The sequence below is a fragment of the Anomaloglossus baeobatrachus genome, chromosome 9, assembly GCF_048569485.1.
Source record: "Anomaloglossus baeobatrachus isolate aAnoBae1 chromosome 9, aAnoBae1.hap1, whole genome shotgun sequence".
In the NCBI taxonomy this organism is placed as follows: domain Eukaryota; kingdom Metazoa; phylum Chordata; class Amphibia; order Anura; family Aromobatidae; genus Anomaloglossus; species Anomaloglossus baeobatrachus.
The window spans coordinates 203,177,356-203,196,267 of record NC_134361.1 but is presented as its reverse complement, the minus strand read 5'-3'; the positions used below and the strand labels follow the sequence as shown (position 1 = coordinate 203,196,267).

The 18,912-nt window shown below is 47.0% G+C and overlaps 1 protein-coding gene across 3 annotated transcripts in view; it reads left to right on the top strand.

The window, feature by feature from the left end:
• The window catches only part of LOC142251459 (semaphorin-3F-like), a 127,166-nt gene that overhangs the window by 83,340 nt on the left and 24,914 nt on the right, over positions 1–18,912 (top strand). For all 3 annotated transcript variants that reach the window (XM_075324280.1, XM_075324278.1, XM_075324279.1), the window contains 10 exons: positions 146–208; positions 626–745; positions 1,918–2,011; positions 2,091–2,210; positions 2,402–2,541; positions 2,629–2,743; positions 13,872–13,941; positions 14,175–14,319; positions 17,857–18,079; positions 18,178–18,266. In XM_075324280.1, coding sequence (XP_075180395.1) covers positions 146–208; positions 626–745; positions 1,918–2,011; positions 2,091–2,210; positions 2,402–2,541; positions 2,629–2,743; positions 13,872–13,941; positions 14,175–14,319; positions 17,857–18,079; positions 18,178–18,266 — 1,179 coding nt within the window. The remainder of the gene's footprint in view (positions 1–145; positions 209–625; positions 746–1,917; positions 2,012–2,090; positions 2,211–2,401; positions 2,542–2,628; positions 2,744–13,871; positions 13,942–14,174; positions 14,320–17,856; positions 18,080–18,177; positions 18,267–18,912) is intronic.

Sequence of the window (18,912 nt, the reverse complement as noted above, 5' to 3'; positions counted from 1 at the left end):
GCAGCGCATCGCCCTGCGTAAACTGTTTGTGCTACCGAAAACAATGAGTAACACAGGCCATTAAACAACGGCCGCAACGGGGTGCCAGTAATTGCCATCATGTGTTTGTAAGATGATTTACCTTCTTCTCTTGTCTCACCGTCAGATCCATTGGCCCGCTGCCCCAAGTCGGCAGAAGGAATGTCTGATGGCCGGGAGGGGACGTGCGGTGAGTATTATGGCCGTCCCGTACTTATAATGCTTCATGCATGTACGTGGCCATTTCTATCCACAAACGCATCCACAACCTCTCAAAACTTCCTCTATAAAATGTGATGGGACAATTCTGCCGAGAAAGGCTCTTTATAGATATTCCATAGTCCCTCTGTTATATGTAAGGATGGAAAATTGCTTCTACAAGACATAAAATATTGATATCGTGCTTTTTTCCATACCTTGATGGAGTATAAAGGTTTCCATATGCCGAATCAATACTAAAGGATATAAAAAGCAAATCTCCAACAATTTATTTTTAGATTAATCAATGTAAACTGACCACTTCTTATACTTTCATATTATATTTCCCTTTTTCGTTCCTTCTGATGTGCATTTCCTTATTACCCCTCCCGTCCCGCTTCTGCTACAGGACGAGTGCGCCAATTACCTGCGTGTCATTCAGCCGCTGAACCGAACGCATCTCTACGCTTGTGGGACGGGCGCTTATCAGCCCCAGTGCACCCTTATCTACCGGGGCTGGAGGTCAGAGGTGAGAATCGAAAGATATACAATAAATGCCTATAGTCTGGGACTCAATTTCCCCACATCCCGGAGGCTTCTTCCGCACATCTGCGGCCTAACTAATGTATAGGAGGTTCAGGCTTTGCTTTCTGTGCAGGAATAGCAGAGCCATCTTGTGGCGGACAGTGATTACTACAAGACATTAATCCTAACTACCGTACAGTCTTATTCTGTTGTATTTTTGGGTTCATCCAAAAATATATTGCTTATTCTATAATTGTGAATTTTGCTGGATGATATTCAGCGTGATATATATATATATATATACACACACACACAAACAATATATATATATTTTAAATCTCACCCTTGGGGGAGGGGAGCTATATACCCTTGAAGGAAGAGCTGTATAACCTTTGGGGGAAGAGCAGCTGTATACCCTTGGGGTAGGGAGGACAGCTGTATACCCTTGGGGGGGGAAGGACAGCTGTATACATTTGGGGGAGATATATACCGGGGAGGTGAGCTGTATTCCCTTGGGGAGGAGGAGAACCGTATACCTTTTGAGGATGTGAGCTGTATACCTTTGCGGGGGAGCTATATACCTGGGATCTGAGCTGTATACCCTTGTGGGGGAAGAGAGCTGTATAGCCTTGGGGAGGCGAGCTGTATACCCTTGGAGGGGAAGCTGTATACCCTTGGGGGAAGGGGAGTTATATACCCTTGGGGGGAAGGGAGCTGTTTACCCTTGGGAGGAGAGCTGTATACCCTTTGAGGGAAGGACAGCTGTATACCCTTGGGGGGAGGACAGCTGTATACCTTTAGGGGAGCTATATACCAGGGAGGTGAGCTGTACACCCTTGGGGGGGGGGAGCTGTATACCCTTGAGCCGAGCATTAGCTGGCTGAGGAACAGCCAGTATATATATATATATATATATATATATATATAATATCTCTCTCTATATATATATATATATATATATATATATATATATGTATATAGATATGAATATATACATATCTATATATCTATATAGATGCATATATGTGTGTGTGTGTGTATATATATATATATATATATATATATATATATATATATATAAAATGTATAAGGCTGCCAGTCACTGGGCGATTAGTTGCATTACTTACACAGTCTTGAATTACCATTTACACAATGTTCTGTTATCCTCCATCCCAGGACTATGTATTCCGAATTATTTCTGGTTCTCATGAGTCTGGAAAGGGGAGATGCCCCTATGATCCCAAACAAGAAAACATGGCCACCATTATTGGTAAGTTCCTTGGGGGAAAAAAATTCCACTAATTTGCACATGGAAAAATGAAAACCTATTGATATATTCTCCCTTTCAGACGGGGTGCTGTACGCTGGGGTACAGGTGGATTATATGGGCACGGACTCTGCAATTTTCCGCACCATGGGTCACAAACTTCCAATCCGAACCGAGCAGTACGACTCTCGCTGGCTGAATGGTAATATGGCAGGTTCCTGTGAAACCCAAGCTTGTAAAATTTGCAAAGAGTAATAAAAAAAACAAACCTCTAGAGGCAAATAAAGGATTTTACTTGATGACACGGACGTAGATGCAGCCAGGACGTATGTTCTCATTTGTCTGCAGAATGGACAAACACTTACGCAGAGTCTCTTTGTTTTGTTTTCTCAGATCCGGTATTTGTGGGATCCCTCGTCGTGTCCGAGAGCAGCTTCAAAGAGGACGACAAACTCTATATCTTATTCCGAGAGCGGAGTCTGGAGGGGGAGAGCGGCCCCGCCATGGTATCTCGCATCGCACGGATCTGCTTGGTGAGGACAGGGCGGCATTGGGTTTGTGGGTGCCCATTTATATCACACGCTGGAGGTAATGTAGTGTGCTGTTCTCAATGATTGCAGAACGATGAAGGCGGCATGCGCTCACTGGTCGGAAAATGGACGTCCTTCCTCAAAGCAAGACTCGTTTGCTCGGTTATTGGTCCAGACGGAGTGGAGACCTCATTTGATCAGCTACGTAAGTAATATCCGTTTCCGCTACACCAGAGTTCCCCAACTCCAGCCCTCAAGGCCCACCAACAGCGCACGTTTTCAGGATTTCCTTAGCAAAGTGTTGGAATCATCACCTGTACAGGAGATTAAATTATCAACTGTGCAATAGTAAGGAAATCCCAAAAACGTGCACTGTTGGCGGGCCTTGAGGACTGGAGTTGGGAAACTCTGCGCTACAAAACTGCACCAGCAAGACAAAGAAAATCTGAGGCACAAGACAATTCCTATACAACATAGCTTGTCAAAAACAAATTGTGACTTTTCAGCCACACAGGGTATTTGTCTTAATCCAGGGCATGTAGCATTTTTTTAGGGCAAGATGAATAAATGCTAAGGGATGACCAATAATAATAACTTGCTGAGCAATGCCAGCCTGAGCATGGAACACAATGATGAACTTTTCTCACTATTAGAAGTGATGGCACACGGCAAGGATACGTCTATCCTGATATTGGCGGCACAGTGGCTCAGTGGTTAGAACTGTATGGCGGCTCAGTGGTTAGCACTGCAGTCTCGTGGTGGCTCAGTGGTTAGCACTGCAGTCTTGTGGTGGCTCAGTGATTAGCACTGTAGTCTTGTGGTGGCTCAGTGATTAGCACTGCAGTCTTGTGGTGGCTCAGTGGTTAGCACTGCAGTCTTGTGGTGGCTCAGTAGTTAGCACTGCAGGCTTGTGGTGGCTCAGTGGTTAGCACTGCAGTCTTGCAGCGCTGAGGTCCTGGGTTCAATTCCCACCAAGGACACCATCTGCAAGGAGTTTGAATGTTCTCCCCGTGTTTGCGTGGGTTTCCTCCGGGTTCTCCGGTTTCCTCCCACACTCCAAAAACATACAGATAGGGACCTTAGATTGTGAGCCCCAATGGGGACAGTGTTGCCAATGTATGTGAAATGCTATGGAATTAATAGCGCTATATAAATGAATAAATATTATTATTATTATATATTATATTATTATTATCCACAAAATGAAGAACTTTCCCCTGAAAAACTTTTTTCCATTCACTTTAATTGAGCTGTGATGCGGTTCCCTATCCAGCAAGTGACAGGCAGTGTAGGTCATACGCCCCCCCATCAAATGCTAATGTATTTAATGCAACAAGGTAAGTTTATCGGTAGCAGCGCCGCTCCGTCCTCCGTGAGGGATAATCAGATGAAGTGATGAATGACCCTTTGTTTAAAACCGACGTTTTTATTCAACCGTAAAAGATAGTGAATAATATTAAAAATGTATATGAAAAATATATTATGTACAATGCGTTTCGCCTGCATCAGCCTTCATCAGGTGCATACAGATATCTCCAAATCTATGACTGCCCCTATCATACCATTTTCTTTATCGTTCCTTTATGGGAGACCCAGACCATGAGACCCAGACCATGGGTGTATAGCTAGCGACCTCCGGAGGACACACAAAGCACTACACTCAAACGTGTAGCTCCTCCCTCCGGGCTATATACACCCCCTGGATGACAATCTACCCAGTTCAACGCTTTGTGTTCCAGGAGGATCACACACACTTTTATTTCCTCATATTTTTTTCAATTTTATTTTAATGTTTTAAAGATTTGGAAGAAAAGCGGGTCCAGTCTGGACTCCCGGCATGTCCCTTCACGCTCCACTCTGCGGGGTGCTGTTAAGGTTGATTTTAATAAGGCTGGAGCCTTCACATGCCGAGCTCCTTCGCATCCTCTGTCGAGGCTCTGTTTGAAGTGGGAGCCTCCACGGTCCTCTCTGCTTGCAGGAGGCCGGCTCCATCCACAGCCCTGTCTGGTCCCTGCTGGAAGGAGCGTTAACCCCCATTCAGGGACATGGCCCTGCGTCTCAAAGCTAAGTATTGAGACGTTTTTTCAGGGGTCCCGGGTACTTTTATTATGGGGGCAGTATGTGCTTTAGCGTTACTGTTAATTTCGGCCAGTTCTGGGAATTTCCCATGAGAACCGCGCCGACGGTGCCTGCTCGTCGGCCGCACTTTAAAATCTAGGCCCCGGCTTCAGTTTGGGCCTAGTTTCGTTTTTGGCTTCTCCTGCATGTTTTGCATACAGCGCCGCCCGGCCAGCAGAGGGGAGGGCACTCCTCTCTAAGGAGATGTCCCCTCCCCTGTCTACCTCCCTGTATCTCTCTGCCCTCTGTTTTTCCCGCTCCTGGGCTTATACACGCCCCCCCTCCTTCTCCCAGCGCCATTTTCTCAGCGTGTTTTACACTGAGAAGCGCTGGATGCTGCAGCAGCATACTGTCTGGAAGACTGACACTTCACAGGGGAGCGGTGAAATCCGGAGGACACACAGAGTGCAGGGCTGGTAAGCCACAACTTCTGGTTGTGGATTTTTGTACACTCTCAGGCATTCTACAGGAGTGTGTTTTGGCTGCAGAGCTTCCTCCACAGCAGCATGTCTGTCACTAGGAGCAAGGCTGCAAACATGTATGCTATATGCACTGCTTGCAAGCTAATTCTGCCAGAGCCTAGCACGTACCCACATTGTGATAACTGTGCTAATATGGTTGTGTCTCAGCCTGGAGCCTCCGCAGGGGTCCCTCCGGCTGCTTCGGTCCCGGTGGCTGAACCCCCGAGCAGCAGACGCACTGGTTCAGGATTGGTCTCAGTTCAGTCTGGCCTATGTGTTTCCCCCTCTAGCGCTCTTGCCCAGGGTTCTGCGCAAGATCCGAATGGAGGGCCGTCGAGTCATACTCATTGCTCCGGACTGGCCCAGGCGAGCCTGGTACCCAGACTTGCTCCGCCTGTCCGTAGAGATCCCGTGGCATCTCCCGGACCGCCCAGACCTTCTCTCTCAAGGTCCGTTCTTCCGCCAGAATTCTGCGGCTCTCAGATTGACGGCGTGGCTCTTGAGTCCTGGATCCTGACGGCTTCAGGCATTCCCTCTGAGGTCATCTCCACCATGACTCAGGCTCGGAAGTCTTCCTCGGCTAGGATTTATCATAGGACTTGGAAAATTTTCCTGTCCTGGTGTCGCTCTTCCGGCCATGCTCCTTGGCCGTTCGCCTTGCCGACCATCCTGTCTTTTCTACAGTCAGGTCTACAGTTGGGTCTGTCCCTCAATTCCCTTAAGGGACAGGTGTCGGCTTTGTCGGTATTGTTCCAGCGGCGTATCGCTCGACTGGCTCAGGTGCGCACCTTCATGCAGGGCGCATCTCACATCATTCCTCCTTACCGACGACCCTTGGATCCCTGGGACCTTAATTTGGTCCTCACGGCCTTACAGAAACCCCCTTTTGAGCCTCTCAGGGAGGTTCCTTTGTCCAGACTTTCACAGAAAGTCGTCTTTCTAGTAGCCATAACTTCTCTCAGGAGAGTTTCCGATTTGGCTGCGCTTTCTTCGGAATCCCCCTTTTTGGTGTTTCACCAAGACAAGGTGGTTCTTCGTCCGACTCCGGACTTTCTTCCTAAGGTGGTGTCTTCCTTCCACCTTAACCAGGACATTTCATTGCCCTCTCTTTGTCCGGCCCCTGTGCATCGCTTTGAGAAGGCGTTGCACACCTTGGATTTGGTGCGGGCGCTCCGCATCTATGTGTCTCGCACCGCCGTGTTTCGGCGGTGCACCTCACTTTTCGTGCTAACCACGGGTCAGCGCAAGGGCCTTTCGGCTTCTAAACCGACCCTAGCTCGTTGGATTAGGTCGGCCATATCCGATGCCTACCAGTCTTCTCAGGTGCCTCCCCCGTCGGGGATTAAGGCGCACTCGACCAGAGCTGTCGGTGCCTCCTGGGCTTTCAGGCACCAGGCTACGGCTCAGCAGGTGTGTCAGGCTGCCACTTGGTCCAGTCTGCACACTTTTTCTAAGCACTACCAAGTGCATGCTCATGCTTCGGCAGATGCGAGCTTGGGCAGACTCATCCTTCAGGCGGCTGTCGCCCATTTGTGAAGTTAGGTTTTGCCTACTTCTCAGTTTAGTTTATTTCCCACCCATGGACTGCTTTGGAACGTCCCATGGTCTGGGTCTCCCATAAAGGAACGATAAAGAAAAAGAGAATTTTGTTTACTTACCGTAAATTCTTTTTCTTATAGTTCCGACATGGGAGACCCAGCTCCCTCCCTGTTGCCTGTTGGCAGTTTTTGTTCCGTGTGCTTCACGGCTGTTGTTAGTAGACAGAGTTCTGGTTTTGCCGAGTTTTACTCTATCTCTACTTATGGGTGGATGTCCTCCTTCAGCTTTTGCACTGAACTGGGTAGATTGTCATCCAGGGGGTGTATATAGCCCGGAGGGAGGAGCTACACGTTTGAGTGTAGTGCTTTGTGTGTCCTCCGGAGGTCGCTAGCTATACACCCATGGTCTGGGTCTCATGGTCTGGGTCTCCCATGTCGGAACTATAAGAAAAAGAATTTACGGTAAGTAAACAAAATTCTCTTTTTTTTAGGGAATTGCTCTTAACTCTTTCCAGCCAATTTTTATTTTTCCACTTCATTTTTTCCTCCCCTTCTACCAAAATCCATAACTTTTTTATTTTTCAGCCAACATAGTCGTAAGAAGACTTGTTTTGTGCGTGCCGAGCTGACATTTTTAGTAACACCATAACAATGTTTTGACCTCTAAATTCTAATTCTGAAAAATTGAAATTTTTTTTTACATTTTGCTAGACCGATAACAAATGCGTTTATTATTTTAACACCTTTATTTTTTAATGGAAACAAAATACGTGGTGATTAAGTTTATTTTTAAATATGTTTGCTTTTTTATTTTAAATTTAAATATATTTAAAAACTTATTTTTTTTTTAGTCCTTTCAAGGGACTTGTTATAATTTAGAAAATGGACAAAGAAAGTTCAACGTTCAAATGGAAGTATAAGACCATCCGCAGGGTAACATCCCGGTGCCAAATTCCTCTGTAGGTCACCAGCAAATATCTGAAAGAAAAAAAAGAAAAAAATTCACAGCACATCCAGAAGCTTTAAAAACATTGTAGTTGAAGGTTATATAAACCATTTAAAACCCTAAGGAAAAAAAATATTGATATGTTTTAGTCATAGTTATGTGTATTCCAGAAACACATCAGTGTTTTTTTCCCCAGTTGGTGGAACGTGTAATAAAGCTGGCATGTGCCGAGACCGGCGCAAGGTCCGATTAATCAGGCTCAGACTGGTGCAGGCTCGGATTATGCAGGCTCAGACCGGCACAGGTTCAGATTATGCAGGCTCAGACTGGCGCAGGCTCGGATTATGCAGGCTCATGCTTGGAATATGCAGGCTCAGACCGGCGCAGGCTTGGATTATGCAGGCTCAGGCTCAGACCGGTGCAGGCTTGGATTATGCAGGCTCAGACCGGCGCAGGTTCGGATTATGCAGGCTCAGGCTCAGACCGGCGCAGGCTTGGATTATGCAGGCTCAGGCTCAGACCGGTGCAAGCTTGGATTATGCAGGCTCAGACCCGCGCAGGTTCGGATTATGCAGGCTCAGGCTTGGAATATGCAGGCTCAGGCTCAGACAAGCGCAGGCTCGGATTATGCAGTCTCAGGCTTAGACTGATGCAGGTTTGGATTATGCAGGCTCAGACCAATGCAGGCTTGGATTATGTAGGCTCAGGCTCAGACTGATTCAGGCTTGGATTATGCAGGCTCAGACCGGCACAGGCTTGGATTATGCAGGCTCAGACCGGCGCAGGCTTGGATTATGCAGGCTCAGGCTCCGACCGGCGCAGGCTTGGATTATGCAGGCTCAGGCTCAGACCGGCGCAGGCTTGGATTATGCAGGCTCAGACCGGCGCAGGCTTGGATTATGCAGGCTCAGACCGGCGCAGGCTCTGATTATGCAGGCTCAGACCGGCGCAGGCTCGGATTATGCAGGCTCAGACCGGCACAGGCTCGGATTATGCAGGCTCAGACCGGCGCAGGCTCGGATTATGCAGGCTCAGGCTTGGAATATGCAGGCTCAGACCGACGCAGGCTTGGATTATGCAGGCTCAGAATCAGACTGGCGCAGACTTGGATTATGCAGGCTCAGACCGGCGCAGACTTGGATTATGCAGATTTAGACTCAGACAAGCGCAGGCACGGATTATGCAGGCTCAGACGGGCGCAGGCTCGGATTATGGAGGCTCAGACCGGCGCAGGCTCGAATTATGCAGGCTCAGACCGGCACAGGCTTGGATTATGCACGCTCAGACCGGCGCAGGCTCGGATTATGCAAGCTCAGGCTCAGACCGATGCAGGCTCGGATTATGCAGGATCAGACCGGCGCAGGCTCAGATTATGCAAGCTCAGGCTCAGACCGGCGCAGGCTCAGATTATGCAGGCTCAGGTTCAGACCGGCGCAGGCTCTATGAAACCACACCAGACGTGTGCAGTATTTGCACGGCGGATGTCAGGAAGGAGTTAAACTAAAATAATTTTTACCGTACCTAAAAATTCAAAATGGCTATTTTTTTATGGACAAGTCTTTTTCTTTTTTTTATTTTATTTTGTTTTGCAGAATATTTCATCAAATGTAGATAATGTACAGTGACAGCAGGATTTTATCCCCCGAGCACTTTTTGTTTCTTCACCTGTGACTGCTACATATAAATCGGAGGTGACAGGTCCGGAGCAGAGGGGCAGAAGTTACAGATTTTACTCATTAACAGTTTGCTCAGTTCACAGGAGAACTTCCTTCCATCACAGCGGCCAATTAAAACATTACAGATTTGTTCTCTAGTTACCTCTTCTTTGGTATTGCACTTGCTCCAATTAGTTCGGCCATTTTTCATTGGCTGCTTGGCGACGGGAAAGACGCCTGTGTGAATTTGGCCTAAGGGTGCAGAGCTGCGGAGAGACTAATGATCTGCAATCTTGGTGAAGAGACCAAACGTTACCAATCTAGAGGCTCACGGTTGTCACATAACAGCTCTTGATAGTGCTAGAAAATAATTCAAGTTTTTATGTTCTTTCCCTTTTTGTCTGACCATACTTAGCCTAGCCGAAATCTATCCTTGTTACTCTATAAAAAAAAAAAAAAAAGCAATGAACTCCCGTGATACCACTTGAGTCACCGCACGTCTTGACAAAGCTTTCCAGCTCGTGCCATCGGACTTTGACTCCTCGGAAAGGAGATCTTTTCTTCCTTAAATTTCCGAAATTACATTTTCTATCTGTTTCACTATTGCGTTATTTTATCTTTCATTATTTACTACTTTAGTTTTTAGGTTTATGCATTTATAGTAAGTAATAATTAAAAGGGAAAAAAAATCTTGTGTCAAAGGATAAAAACATCTCAATTACAATCTGGAGGTGTATTTTTAGGCAAGACTGACACCTGGAAAGTGACCTTATCTGTTTCTAGGTCACACCCCGAGCTTTTAGGGATTATTTCTGTACTTAGGACCCTTTAAGACCCTCCTGATGAAGAAATGAGGATACACGTCATAGAATCATAGAATGGTAGAGTTGGAAGGGACCTCAAGGGCCATCGGTTCCAACCCTCTGCGAGTGCAGGCTTTCCTAAAATCAACCCAGCTATACAGTGTGTCCACCCATATCCTGTCCACCGCCATTAACTTGAGAACGGCGGCAGCTATAGGCATAGAAGTGGTGTCTAGGTATAGTAAAATAGCCATTCGCTACGCAATGAAACCACCTATAGCGCCACCTGGTGGAAAACAATGGAGTTAGCATTTTTATCTCAAAAACGGAACGAGATAGAGAAAAAAAGTGAATTACAAAGTTGTAGGGCATCATCAATTCAATACAAATCGACACCTTGGACACACAAATGCTATGATATGAAACCCATGACCCCCCAAAACATTGAATGCTGGTCACGCATATGGCGCTCATTTAACTTTGATGCTCAAAGTGGCCCCCGTCAGCTGCAATGCACATCTGGACTCTGCACAGCATACTGTATCTTGCTGCACGTTGTGCAATATGGTAGGTGACACGTTTGCACAAGCATCTGTGATACATCGTCGTAGGTCCTGCAATGTTGGTGGAGGGGTCGCATACACCTTCTGTGTGATGTGACCTCACAGAAAGAAGTCCAATGGGGTCAGGTCAGGTGAGCGTGGAGGCCACTCCACACAGCCACCATACCCAATGACTTGTAGGAAGGTCTCCATGAGGTATCGCTTCACGTCCGCAGCCTTGTGAGTTTTACACGTTCTAATCATAGCATTTCTGTATGCAAGGTGTCAATTCGTATTGAAGTGATGATGCCCTACAACTTTGTAATTCACTTTTTTTCTCTATCTCGTTCCGTTTTCGAGATAAAAATGCTAACTCCGTTTTTTTCCACCAGGTGGCGCTATAGGTGGTTTCATTGCATAGTGCATGGATACTTTACTATACCTAGACACCACTTCTATGCCTACAGCTGCCGCCGTTCTCAAGTTAATGGCGGTGGACAGGATATGGGTGGACACTGTATGTTTATCCAATTTCGGCAAAGAATCATAGAATGGCAGACTTGTAAGGGACCTCAAGGGCCCTCGAAAAATCTTCTGCTTCTGGGACTTGAACCCACAATGCAAGCTTCTTTGGAGACTTTCCATGCTGTTAGCTTAACCATACCTCCCAACCGTCCCTTATTCCTGTACCTGTAAAAAGACCACCTATATTTTATCACTTAGCACTTTGGACCTTCGTCCTCTTACAGCAGCCAGATTTTATTTTGGTTCCCAATTATCCTAGGACCCTTTTAGGACATGTGGATGACACATCTGGGTCTTTCGCAATTATCAAACCATGACTCTCTCTATGGGGATATACAGTTAGGTCCAGAAATATTTGGACAGTGACACGATTTTCGCGAGTTGGGCTCTGCATGCCACCACATTGGATTTGAAATGAAACCTCTACAACAGAATTCAAGTGCAGATTGTAACGTTTAATTTGAAGGTTTGAACAAAAATATCTGATAGAAATTGTAGGAATTGTACACATTTCTTTACAAACACTCCACATTTTAGGAGGTCAAAAGTAATTGGACAAATAAACCAAACCCAAACAAAATATTTTTAATTTCAATATTTTGTTGCGAATCCTTTGGAGGCAATCACTGCCTTAAGTCTGGAACCCATGGACATCACCAAACGCTGGGTTTCCTCCTTCTTAATGCTTTGCCAGGCCTTTACAGCCGCAGCCTTCAGGTCTTGTTTGTTTGTGGGTCTTTCCGTCTTAAGTCTGGATTTGAGCAAGTGAAATGCATGCTCAATTGGGTTAAGATCTGGTGATTGACTTGGCCATTGCAGAATGTTCCACTTTTTTGCACTCATGAACCCCTGGGTAGCTTTGGCTGTATGCTTGGGGTCATTGTCCATCTGTACTATGAAGCGCCGTCCGATCAACTTTGCAGTATTTGGCTGAATCTGGGCTGAAAGTATATCCCGGTACACTTCAGAATTAATCCGGCTACTCTTGTCTGCTGTTATGTCATCAATAAACACAAGTGACCCAGTGCCATTGAAAGCCATGCATGCCCATGCCATCATGTTGCCTCCACCATGTTTTACAGAGGATGTGGTGTGCCTTGGATCATGTGCCGTTCCCTTTCTTCTCCAAACTTTTTTCTTCCCATCATTCTGGTACAGGTTGATCTATGTCTCATCTGTCCATAGAATACTTTTCCAGAACTGAGCTGGCTTGATGAGGTGTTTTTCAGCAAATTTAACTCTGGCCTGTCTATTTTTGGAATTGATGAATGGTTTGCATCTAGATGTGAACCCTTTGTATTTACTTTCATGGAGTCTTCTCTTTACTGTTGACTTAGAGACAGATACACCTACTTCACTGAGAGTGTTCTGGACTTCAGTTGATGTTGTGAACGGGTTCTTCTTCACCAAAGAAAGTATGCAGCGATCATCCACCACTGTTGTCATCCGTGGACGCCCAGGCCTTTTTGAGTTCCCAAGCTCACCAGTCAATTCCTTTTTTCTCAGAATGTACCCGACTGTTGATTTTGCTACTCCAAGCAGGTCTGCTATCTCTCTGATGGATTTTTTCTTTTTTTTCAGCCTCAGGATGTTCTGCTTCACCTCAATTGAGAGTTCCTTAGACCGCATGTTGTCTGGTCACAGCAACAGCTTCCAAATGCAAAACCACACACCTGTAATCAACCCCAGACCTTTTAACTACTTCATTGATTACAGGTTAACGAGGGAGACGCCTTCAGAGTTAATTGCAGCCCTTAGAGTCCCTTGTCCAATTACTTTTGGTCCCTTGAAAAAGAGGAGGCTATGCATTACAGAGCTATGATTCCTAAACCCTTTCTCTGATTTGGATGTGAAAACTCTCATATTGCAGCTGGGAGTGTGCACTTTCAGCCCATATTATATATATAATTGTATTTCTGAACATGTTTTTGTAAACAGCTAAAATAACAAAACTTGTGTCACTGTCCAAATATTTCTGGACCTAACTGTATGATTGCTAAGTGTTATACAATATTCCCCCTGTCATGGAAATATCCAGCCTTCAGCAACCCCCATCTGGTAAAATCAGTTGTTTGCTGTATTTTTCTCTATCACTTCATTGGGGGACACAGCACCCATGGTTTCTTGTGTTCCCCAATGAAGCGATAGAGAAAAGAAGATTTTGGGTACTCACCATAAAATCTTTTTTTCCCAGATTTTATGGTGAGTTTCCATTATCGTCTTTTCTCTATCGCTTCATTGGGGGACACAGGAAACCATGGGTGCTGTGTCCCTCAATGAAGGCTCCGAGAAAGAGATTTTACGGTGAGTATCCAAAATCCTCTTTTCTCTATCACTTCATTGGGGGGGACAGGAAACCATGGGTGCTGTGTCGCCCCAATGAAGAAACTGAGAAAAAGATTTTACTGTGAGTACCCAAAATCTTATTTCCTCTAACACGTCATTGGGGGATACTGGAAACCATGGGTGCTGTGTCCCCCAATGAAGGCTCTGAAAAGGACATTTTATGGTGAGTACTTGAAATCTTCTTTTCTCTATCGCTTCCTTGGCGGACACAGGAAACCATGGGTGCTCTGTCCCCCAATGAAGCCTCCGAGAAAGAGGTTTTATGGGGAGTACCCAAAATCTTCTTTTTTATTGGGATTTCCCTCTGTTAGATGCCCTCAGTGTCTCCAAATGAGCAGATTATTAAGAATAAAAACTGGTGATATTTTAACCATCTCTGTTTTTTATTTTGTCTTATAGGGGATATTTTCATCCAGCAGACTCCGGACAAGCAGAACCCCCTAATTTACGGGGTGTTCACCACATTAGGGTAAGAGCACAAACCTCTGCTATTTTCTGCCTCTTCATTCCTATGTGAGTTTTTTTTATACCGTACATGTCGTATATGGTTCCTGCATGAAGACCAGTTTGCACCAGGCCCGTACTGGTGTTCCCGGTCCTCCTTTGCATGGTACTCCGCTGTTGCGTCTCCCCGGTGTGTGATCTCTTTAGTCTCCCTGCGGTGTGTGTTTCCTAATGTCTCTGTCTCTGTGCGTCTCTTAGTTCCGTGTTCCGGGGCTCTGCCGTCTGTGTGTTCTCTCTTGCTGACGTCCGTGCAGTGTTTAATGGGCCATTCGCACACAAGGAGGGACATGGGTACCAGATGACTGCGTATACAGGGAAAACACCCTATCCCCGGCCTGGAGCGGTGAGATATGTTATGACACTATCAGAATGAATTTCGTAATAAGCGCACCCAAAGTTTACCCTAAAATTGGTAATTACTTGTGATGGAAAAGTGCACTAACCCAATGAGGACGAGAATGAACAGTATTTTCCTAATATATTTTTTTTATTTTTTTAATTCTATTCTTTAATGTAACAAAGCAAAACATGCAAACATATTGTGCACCACGGCTTAAAAAAGTCACCTACTCATCAATGAAAAAGTTGGGTGATTTTAAGCTATGCACATGTCCAATTTGCTTATATTTTTTATATTAATTTAATTAGGTCCAAATTATTTTTATTATATGTAAATTGTGGTCAGAGTTTAGAGCTGCAAAAACCTCTTCATGGATAGAATTATATCAGGTTTATTCATTTTATTATCCTTCTACCTTTGACATTATAGAAATCTTTCCTCCGTGCACTGACATCCTGCTCCGCCTCTATGGGGCTTGTGTTCTACACAGCAGCCAATCAGAGACAGAGCTGCAGGAGGGGAGAGAGCAGCCTGACCAATCACCAGGCAGTGGGTGTGTCTCAGACTTGTCACCACTGTCTCTCTGCATTATGAGACTAGTGACAGATGCAGGATTTGTGTGAATCATTTCCATGCTAAACTCTCAATAGTAAATGGATTTCCTTTCCTTTGGCAGTCGTAGGGTTAATGGTTAGCGTTTGCTTTGCAGCAGCTTCTGACTCCTGGTCAGGTGTTTCCGGTTTGGGACCACTCTCTGTCCGTACATATTCCCTTTGCTACCAGCAAAGGGTGCTGGTTATTCTTTGCCATTTGGATTCTGGGCCTGGAGGTGGAAGGAGCTACTGTAACCCTCTGTTGAAGTTTCTATGGTAGCTGCAGTCTTAGTGCTAACTGCAGCAGTTTATCTTTGTGTTTTCCCCCTGTCTGTCTTCCTTCCCTGGTGTGTTGTTTTAGTGCAGTGGTGAGGCTAGCGTCCCTTACCTGCCCACTCCCTAGCCAGGGACTATTGTAGGACTCAGGGCTTCAGGTTCCTGCTTGGTGACTGGTGAGGAACCTGTATAGAGTCTGGCTAGGACTACAGTTGCAGGTAAGTGGAGGAGGTGTCCATCTTCTCTCTCACTAGTATCAGGGCCAACCGTTGTTATAGTGTCCCCGGTGTACCCCCTTGTTGTGTGTCTTGCCCCACGTACAAGAATATAACTATTATAATACTGTTACGCAGGAACTTGGGGAAGGTTCGGCGTGGGGCAAGACACTCAACAATCGGTACATCGGGGACACTAAAACAACGGTGGGCCCAGATACTAGTCAGATGGAAAATGGTCCCCTCTGCCACTTACCTGCAACTGTACCCTACACTTCTAACCAGTCCCTATACAGATTCATCACCTGTCGCCGAGTATGAACCTGAAGCCCTGAGTGACCCTACAGTAGTCCTGGCTAAGGAGTGGGCAGGTAAGGGACGCTAGTCTCACTGCTGCACTTAAAAACACACGAGGGAAGGTAGACAGACAGAGGGAAAACGCAATGATAGACTGCAGCCACCACAGCAACTTCAACAGAAGGGTACAGTAGCACCTTCCATGTCCTGGCCCAGCATCCAAATGCCAAAGAATAACTGGCACCCTCTGCTGGTAGCAAAGGGGATATGTAGGGACAGAAACCAGAAACACCTGAACAGGTGTCAGAAGCTGCTGCAAAGCAAACTGACGAATACCAAAGGAAAGGAAATCCATTTACTATTGAGAGTCCAGCATGAAAATGATTCACAAGACCTAAATCTGTCACTAGAATCATGGGGCTGCAGCACTGGGACCCTCACCCATCCTGAGAATGAAGGGGCTGCAGCACTGGGACCCCCACCGATCCTGAGAATGAAGGGGCTGCAGCAGTGGGACCCTCACCGAGCCTGAGAGTGAAGGGGCTGCAGCACTGGGACCCTCACCCATCCTGAGAATGAAGGGGCTGCAGCACTGGGACCCTCACCCATCCTGAGAATGAAGGGGCTGCAGCACTGGGACCCCCACCGATCCTGAGAATGAAGGGGCTGCAGCAGTGGGACCCTCACCGAGCCTGAGAGTGAAGGGGCTGCAGCACTGGGACCCTCACCGATCCAGAGAGTGAAGGGGCTGCAGCACTGGGATCCTCACCGATCCTGAGAGTGAAGGGGCTGCAGCACTGGGACCCCCACCTATCCTGAGAATGAAGGGGCTGCAGCACTGGGACCCTCACCTATCCTGAGAATGAAGGGGCTGCAGCACTGGGACCCCCACCTATCCTGAGAATGAAGGGGCTGCAGCACTGGGACCCCCACCTATCCTGAGAATGAAGGGGCTGCAGCACTGGGACCCCCACCTATCCTGAGAATGAAGGGGCTGCAGCACTGGGACCCCCACCTATCCTGAGAATGAAGGGGCTGCAGCACTGGGACCCCCACCTATCCTGAGAATGAAGGGGCTGCAGCACTGGGACCCCCACCTATCCTGAGAATGAAGGGGCTGCAGCACTGGGACCCTCACCGAGCCTGAGAGTGAAGGGGCTGCAGCAATGGGACCCTCACCGAGCCTGAGAGTGAAGGGGCTGCAGCACTGGGACCCTCACCAATCCTGAGAATGAAGGGGCTGCAGCACTGGGCCCCCCACCAATCCTGAGAATGAAGGGGCTGCAGCACTGGGACCCTCACTGATACTTAGAATGAAGGGGCTGCAGCACTGGGACCCTCACCTATCCTGAGAATGAAGGGGCTGCAGCACTGGGACCCTCACCGATCCTGAGAATGAAGGGGCTGCAGCACTGGGATCCTCACCGATCCTGAGAATGAAGGGGCTGCAGCACTGGGATCCTCACCGATCCTGAGAATGAAGGGGCTGCAGCACTGGGATCCTCACCGATCCTGAGAATGAAGGGGCTGCAGCACTGGGATCCTCACCGATCCTGAGAATGAAGGGGCTGCGGCACATCCCTATGAAACCACCACCTGGCTTTTCATGGAATGGGGACACTGTTCATTCAGTGCTGCAGCCCCTTCATTCTCAGGCTCGGTGAGGATCCTAGTGCTGCAGCCCCTTCATTCTCAGGCTCGGTGAGGATCCTAGTGCTGCAGCCCCTTCATTCTCAGGCTCGGTGAGGATCCTAGTGCTGCAGCCCCTACATTCTCAGGATGGGTGAGGGTCCCTGAGTTTGCAAAACAAATGAATGTAAAGTGATGTCATATCGTGGGGATTTGCCTTTATATATTAGGATGAAATTAGCCCTTTAAAGAATTTTCCTACCTTCAGCCTTTACACCATATCCACAGGATCCCCGATGCCTTATTTGTTATTTTCACGATATAAGTAGATCAAGGGGCTGCTGCTTGAAATATGGTTCACCTATTTATTTCTATGGGGATATCGGCTATTTGGGAACGGTGATCCTTTGAGTATGCCATAATACAAATACCCCTGGACCATGGTAAATGTCGGAGTTACTTCTGTAGTAATGTTTAGGTTTTTTATGCTCCTCTTTCTGTGTTGTATTTTATTGTAATCTGTTTTGCAGTGTGCAGGTGGATTCTCTGTGACCGGCATTCACTCCAGTAAGCTTTTTGGGGAGGATGTGCTGAGATTTGTTCGCACGCACCCCCTCATGTACACCTCCGTGTATCCTGTGAATCGGAGGCCCCTTCTGTTGCTCTCAGACGCCTCATACACCTACACCAGTATCGCTGTAGACACCGTTCCTGCTGCTGATGGGGAATACACCGTTTTGTTTTTGGGCACTGGTAAGCGAAAAGCACATATTATATACGTTATTATCGGTGGTGTCACAGATGACCGGAGTGCGCTGCACCATTCATATTCTGTCTTATGCCATCTCCAGATCGTGGTACAGTGCAGAAGGTGATGATTCTGCCTAAAGGTCCCGAGGAGACGGAAGGTATCACGCTAGAAGAAGTGGAAGTTTTTCGAGTAAGACCTATATTTAATATGGAGCTTCTATACACAGTCCAAACGGGTTAGTGGTGGGAAAAATAGCGTTAAAAGTTTGAGTAGGGATGTCCATCAACATCCAAGCAAAGAAGCATTGTTCTGGACTCGTTATTTGCAGTAATTATGGAAAAAGTCTTTGTCCACATCCACTCTGCAGGAGCGGAAAGATCACAGTCACAGGGACTGCGGCCGAGCCCGGTTGTGCAGGGGGCCCCAACCCCAGCCCCTGCTTCAGCTGGATGTATGTCCGCAGCTGCACATCCAGCTGAAATGCATCACAGTGCAGACACCCATCGGGTCCCTGCACTGCGATACACGCTGCAGGCCAAACAGAAGCCGGCAGCTTTCCTCTGTGTCCCAGTGACTGAGGGCGGCGCATGTTAATGATGTCATGTGTTGCAATAGCACCGACACCAATGAATGCTGCCGGCCACTGTGCGCTGGCTACACAGGAGGACGCTGCTCAACGTGGGAGCAAGAGATGATGAGTACAATGTTGTTGTTTTTTTGCATTAGACAGAACGGAGACATATATACCAGGATGGGGACATATATACCTGGAGGGGGGCAGTATATAACAGGATGGGGACAGTAGATCACAGGAGGGGGACAGTATATACTAGGA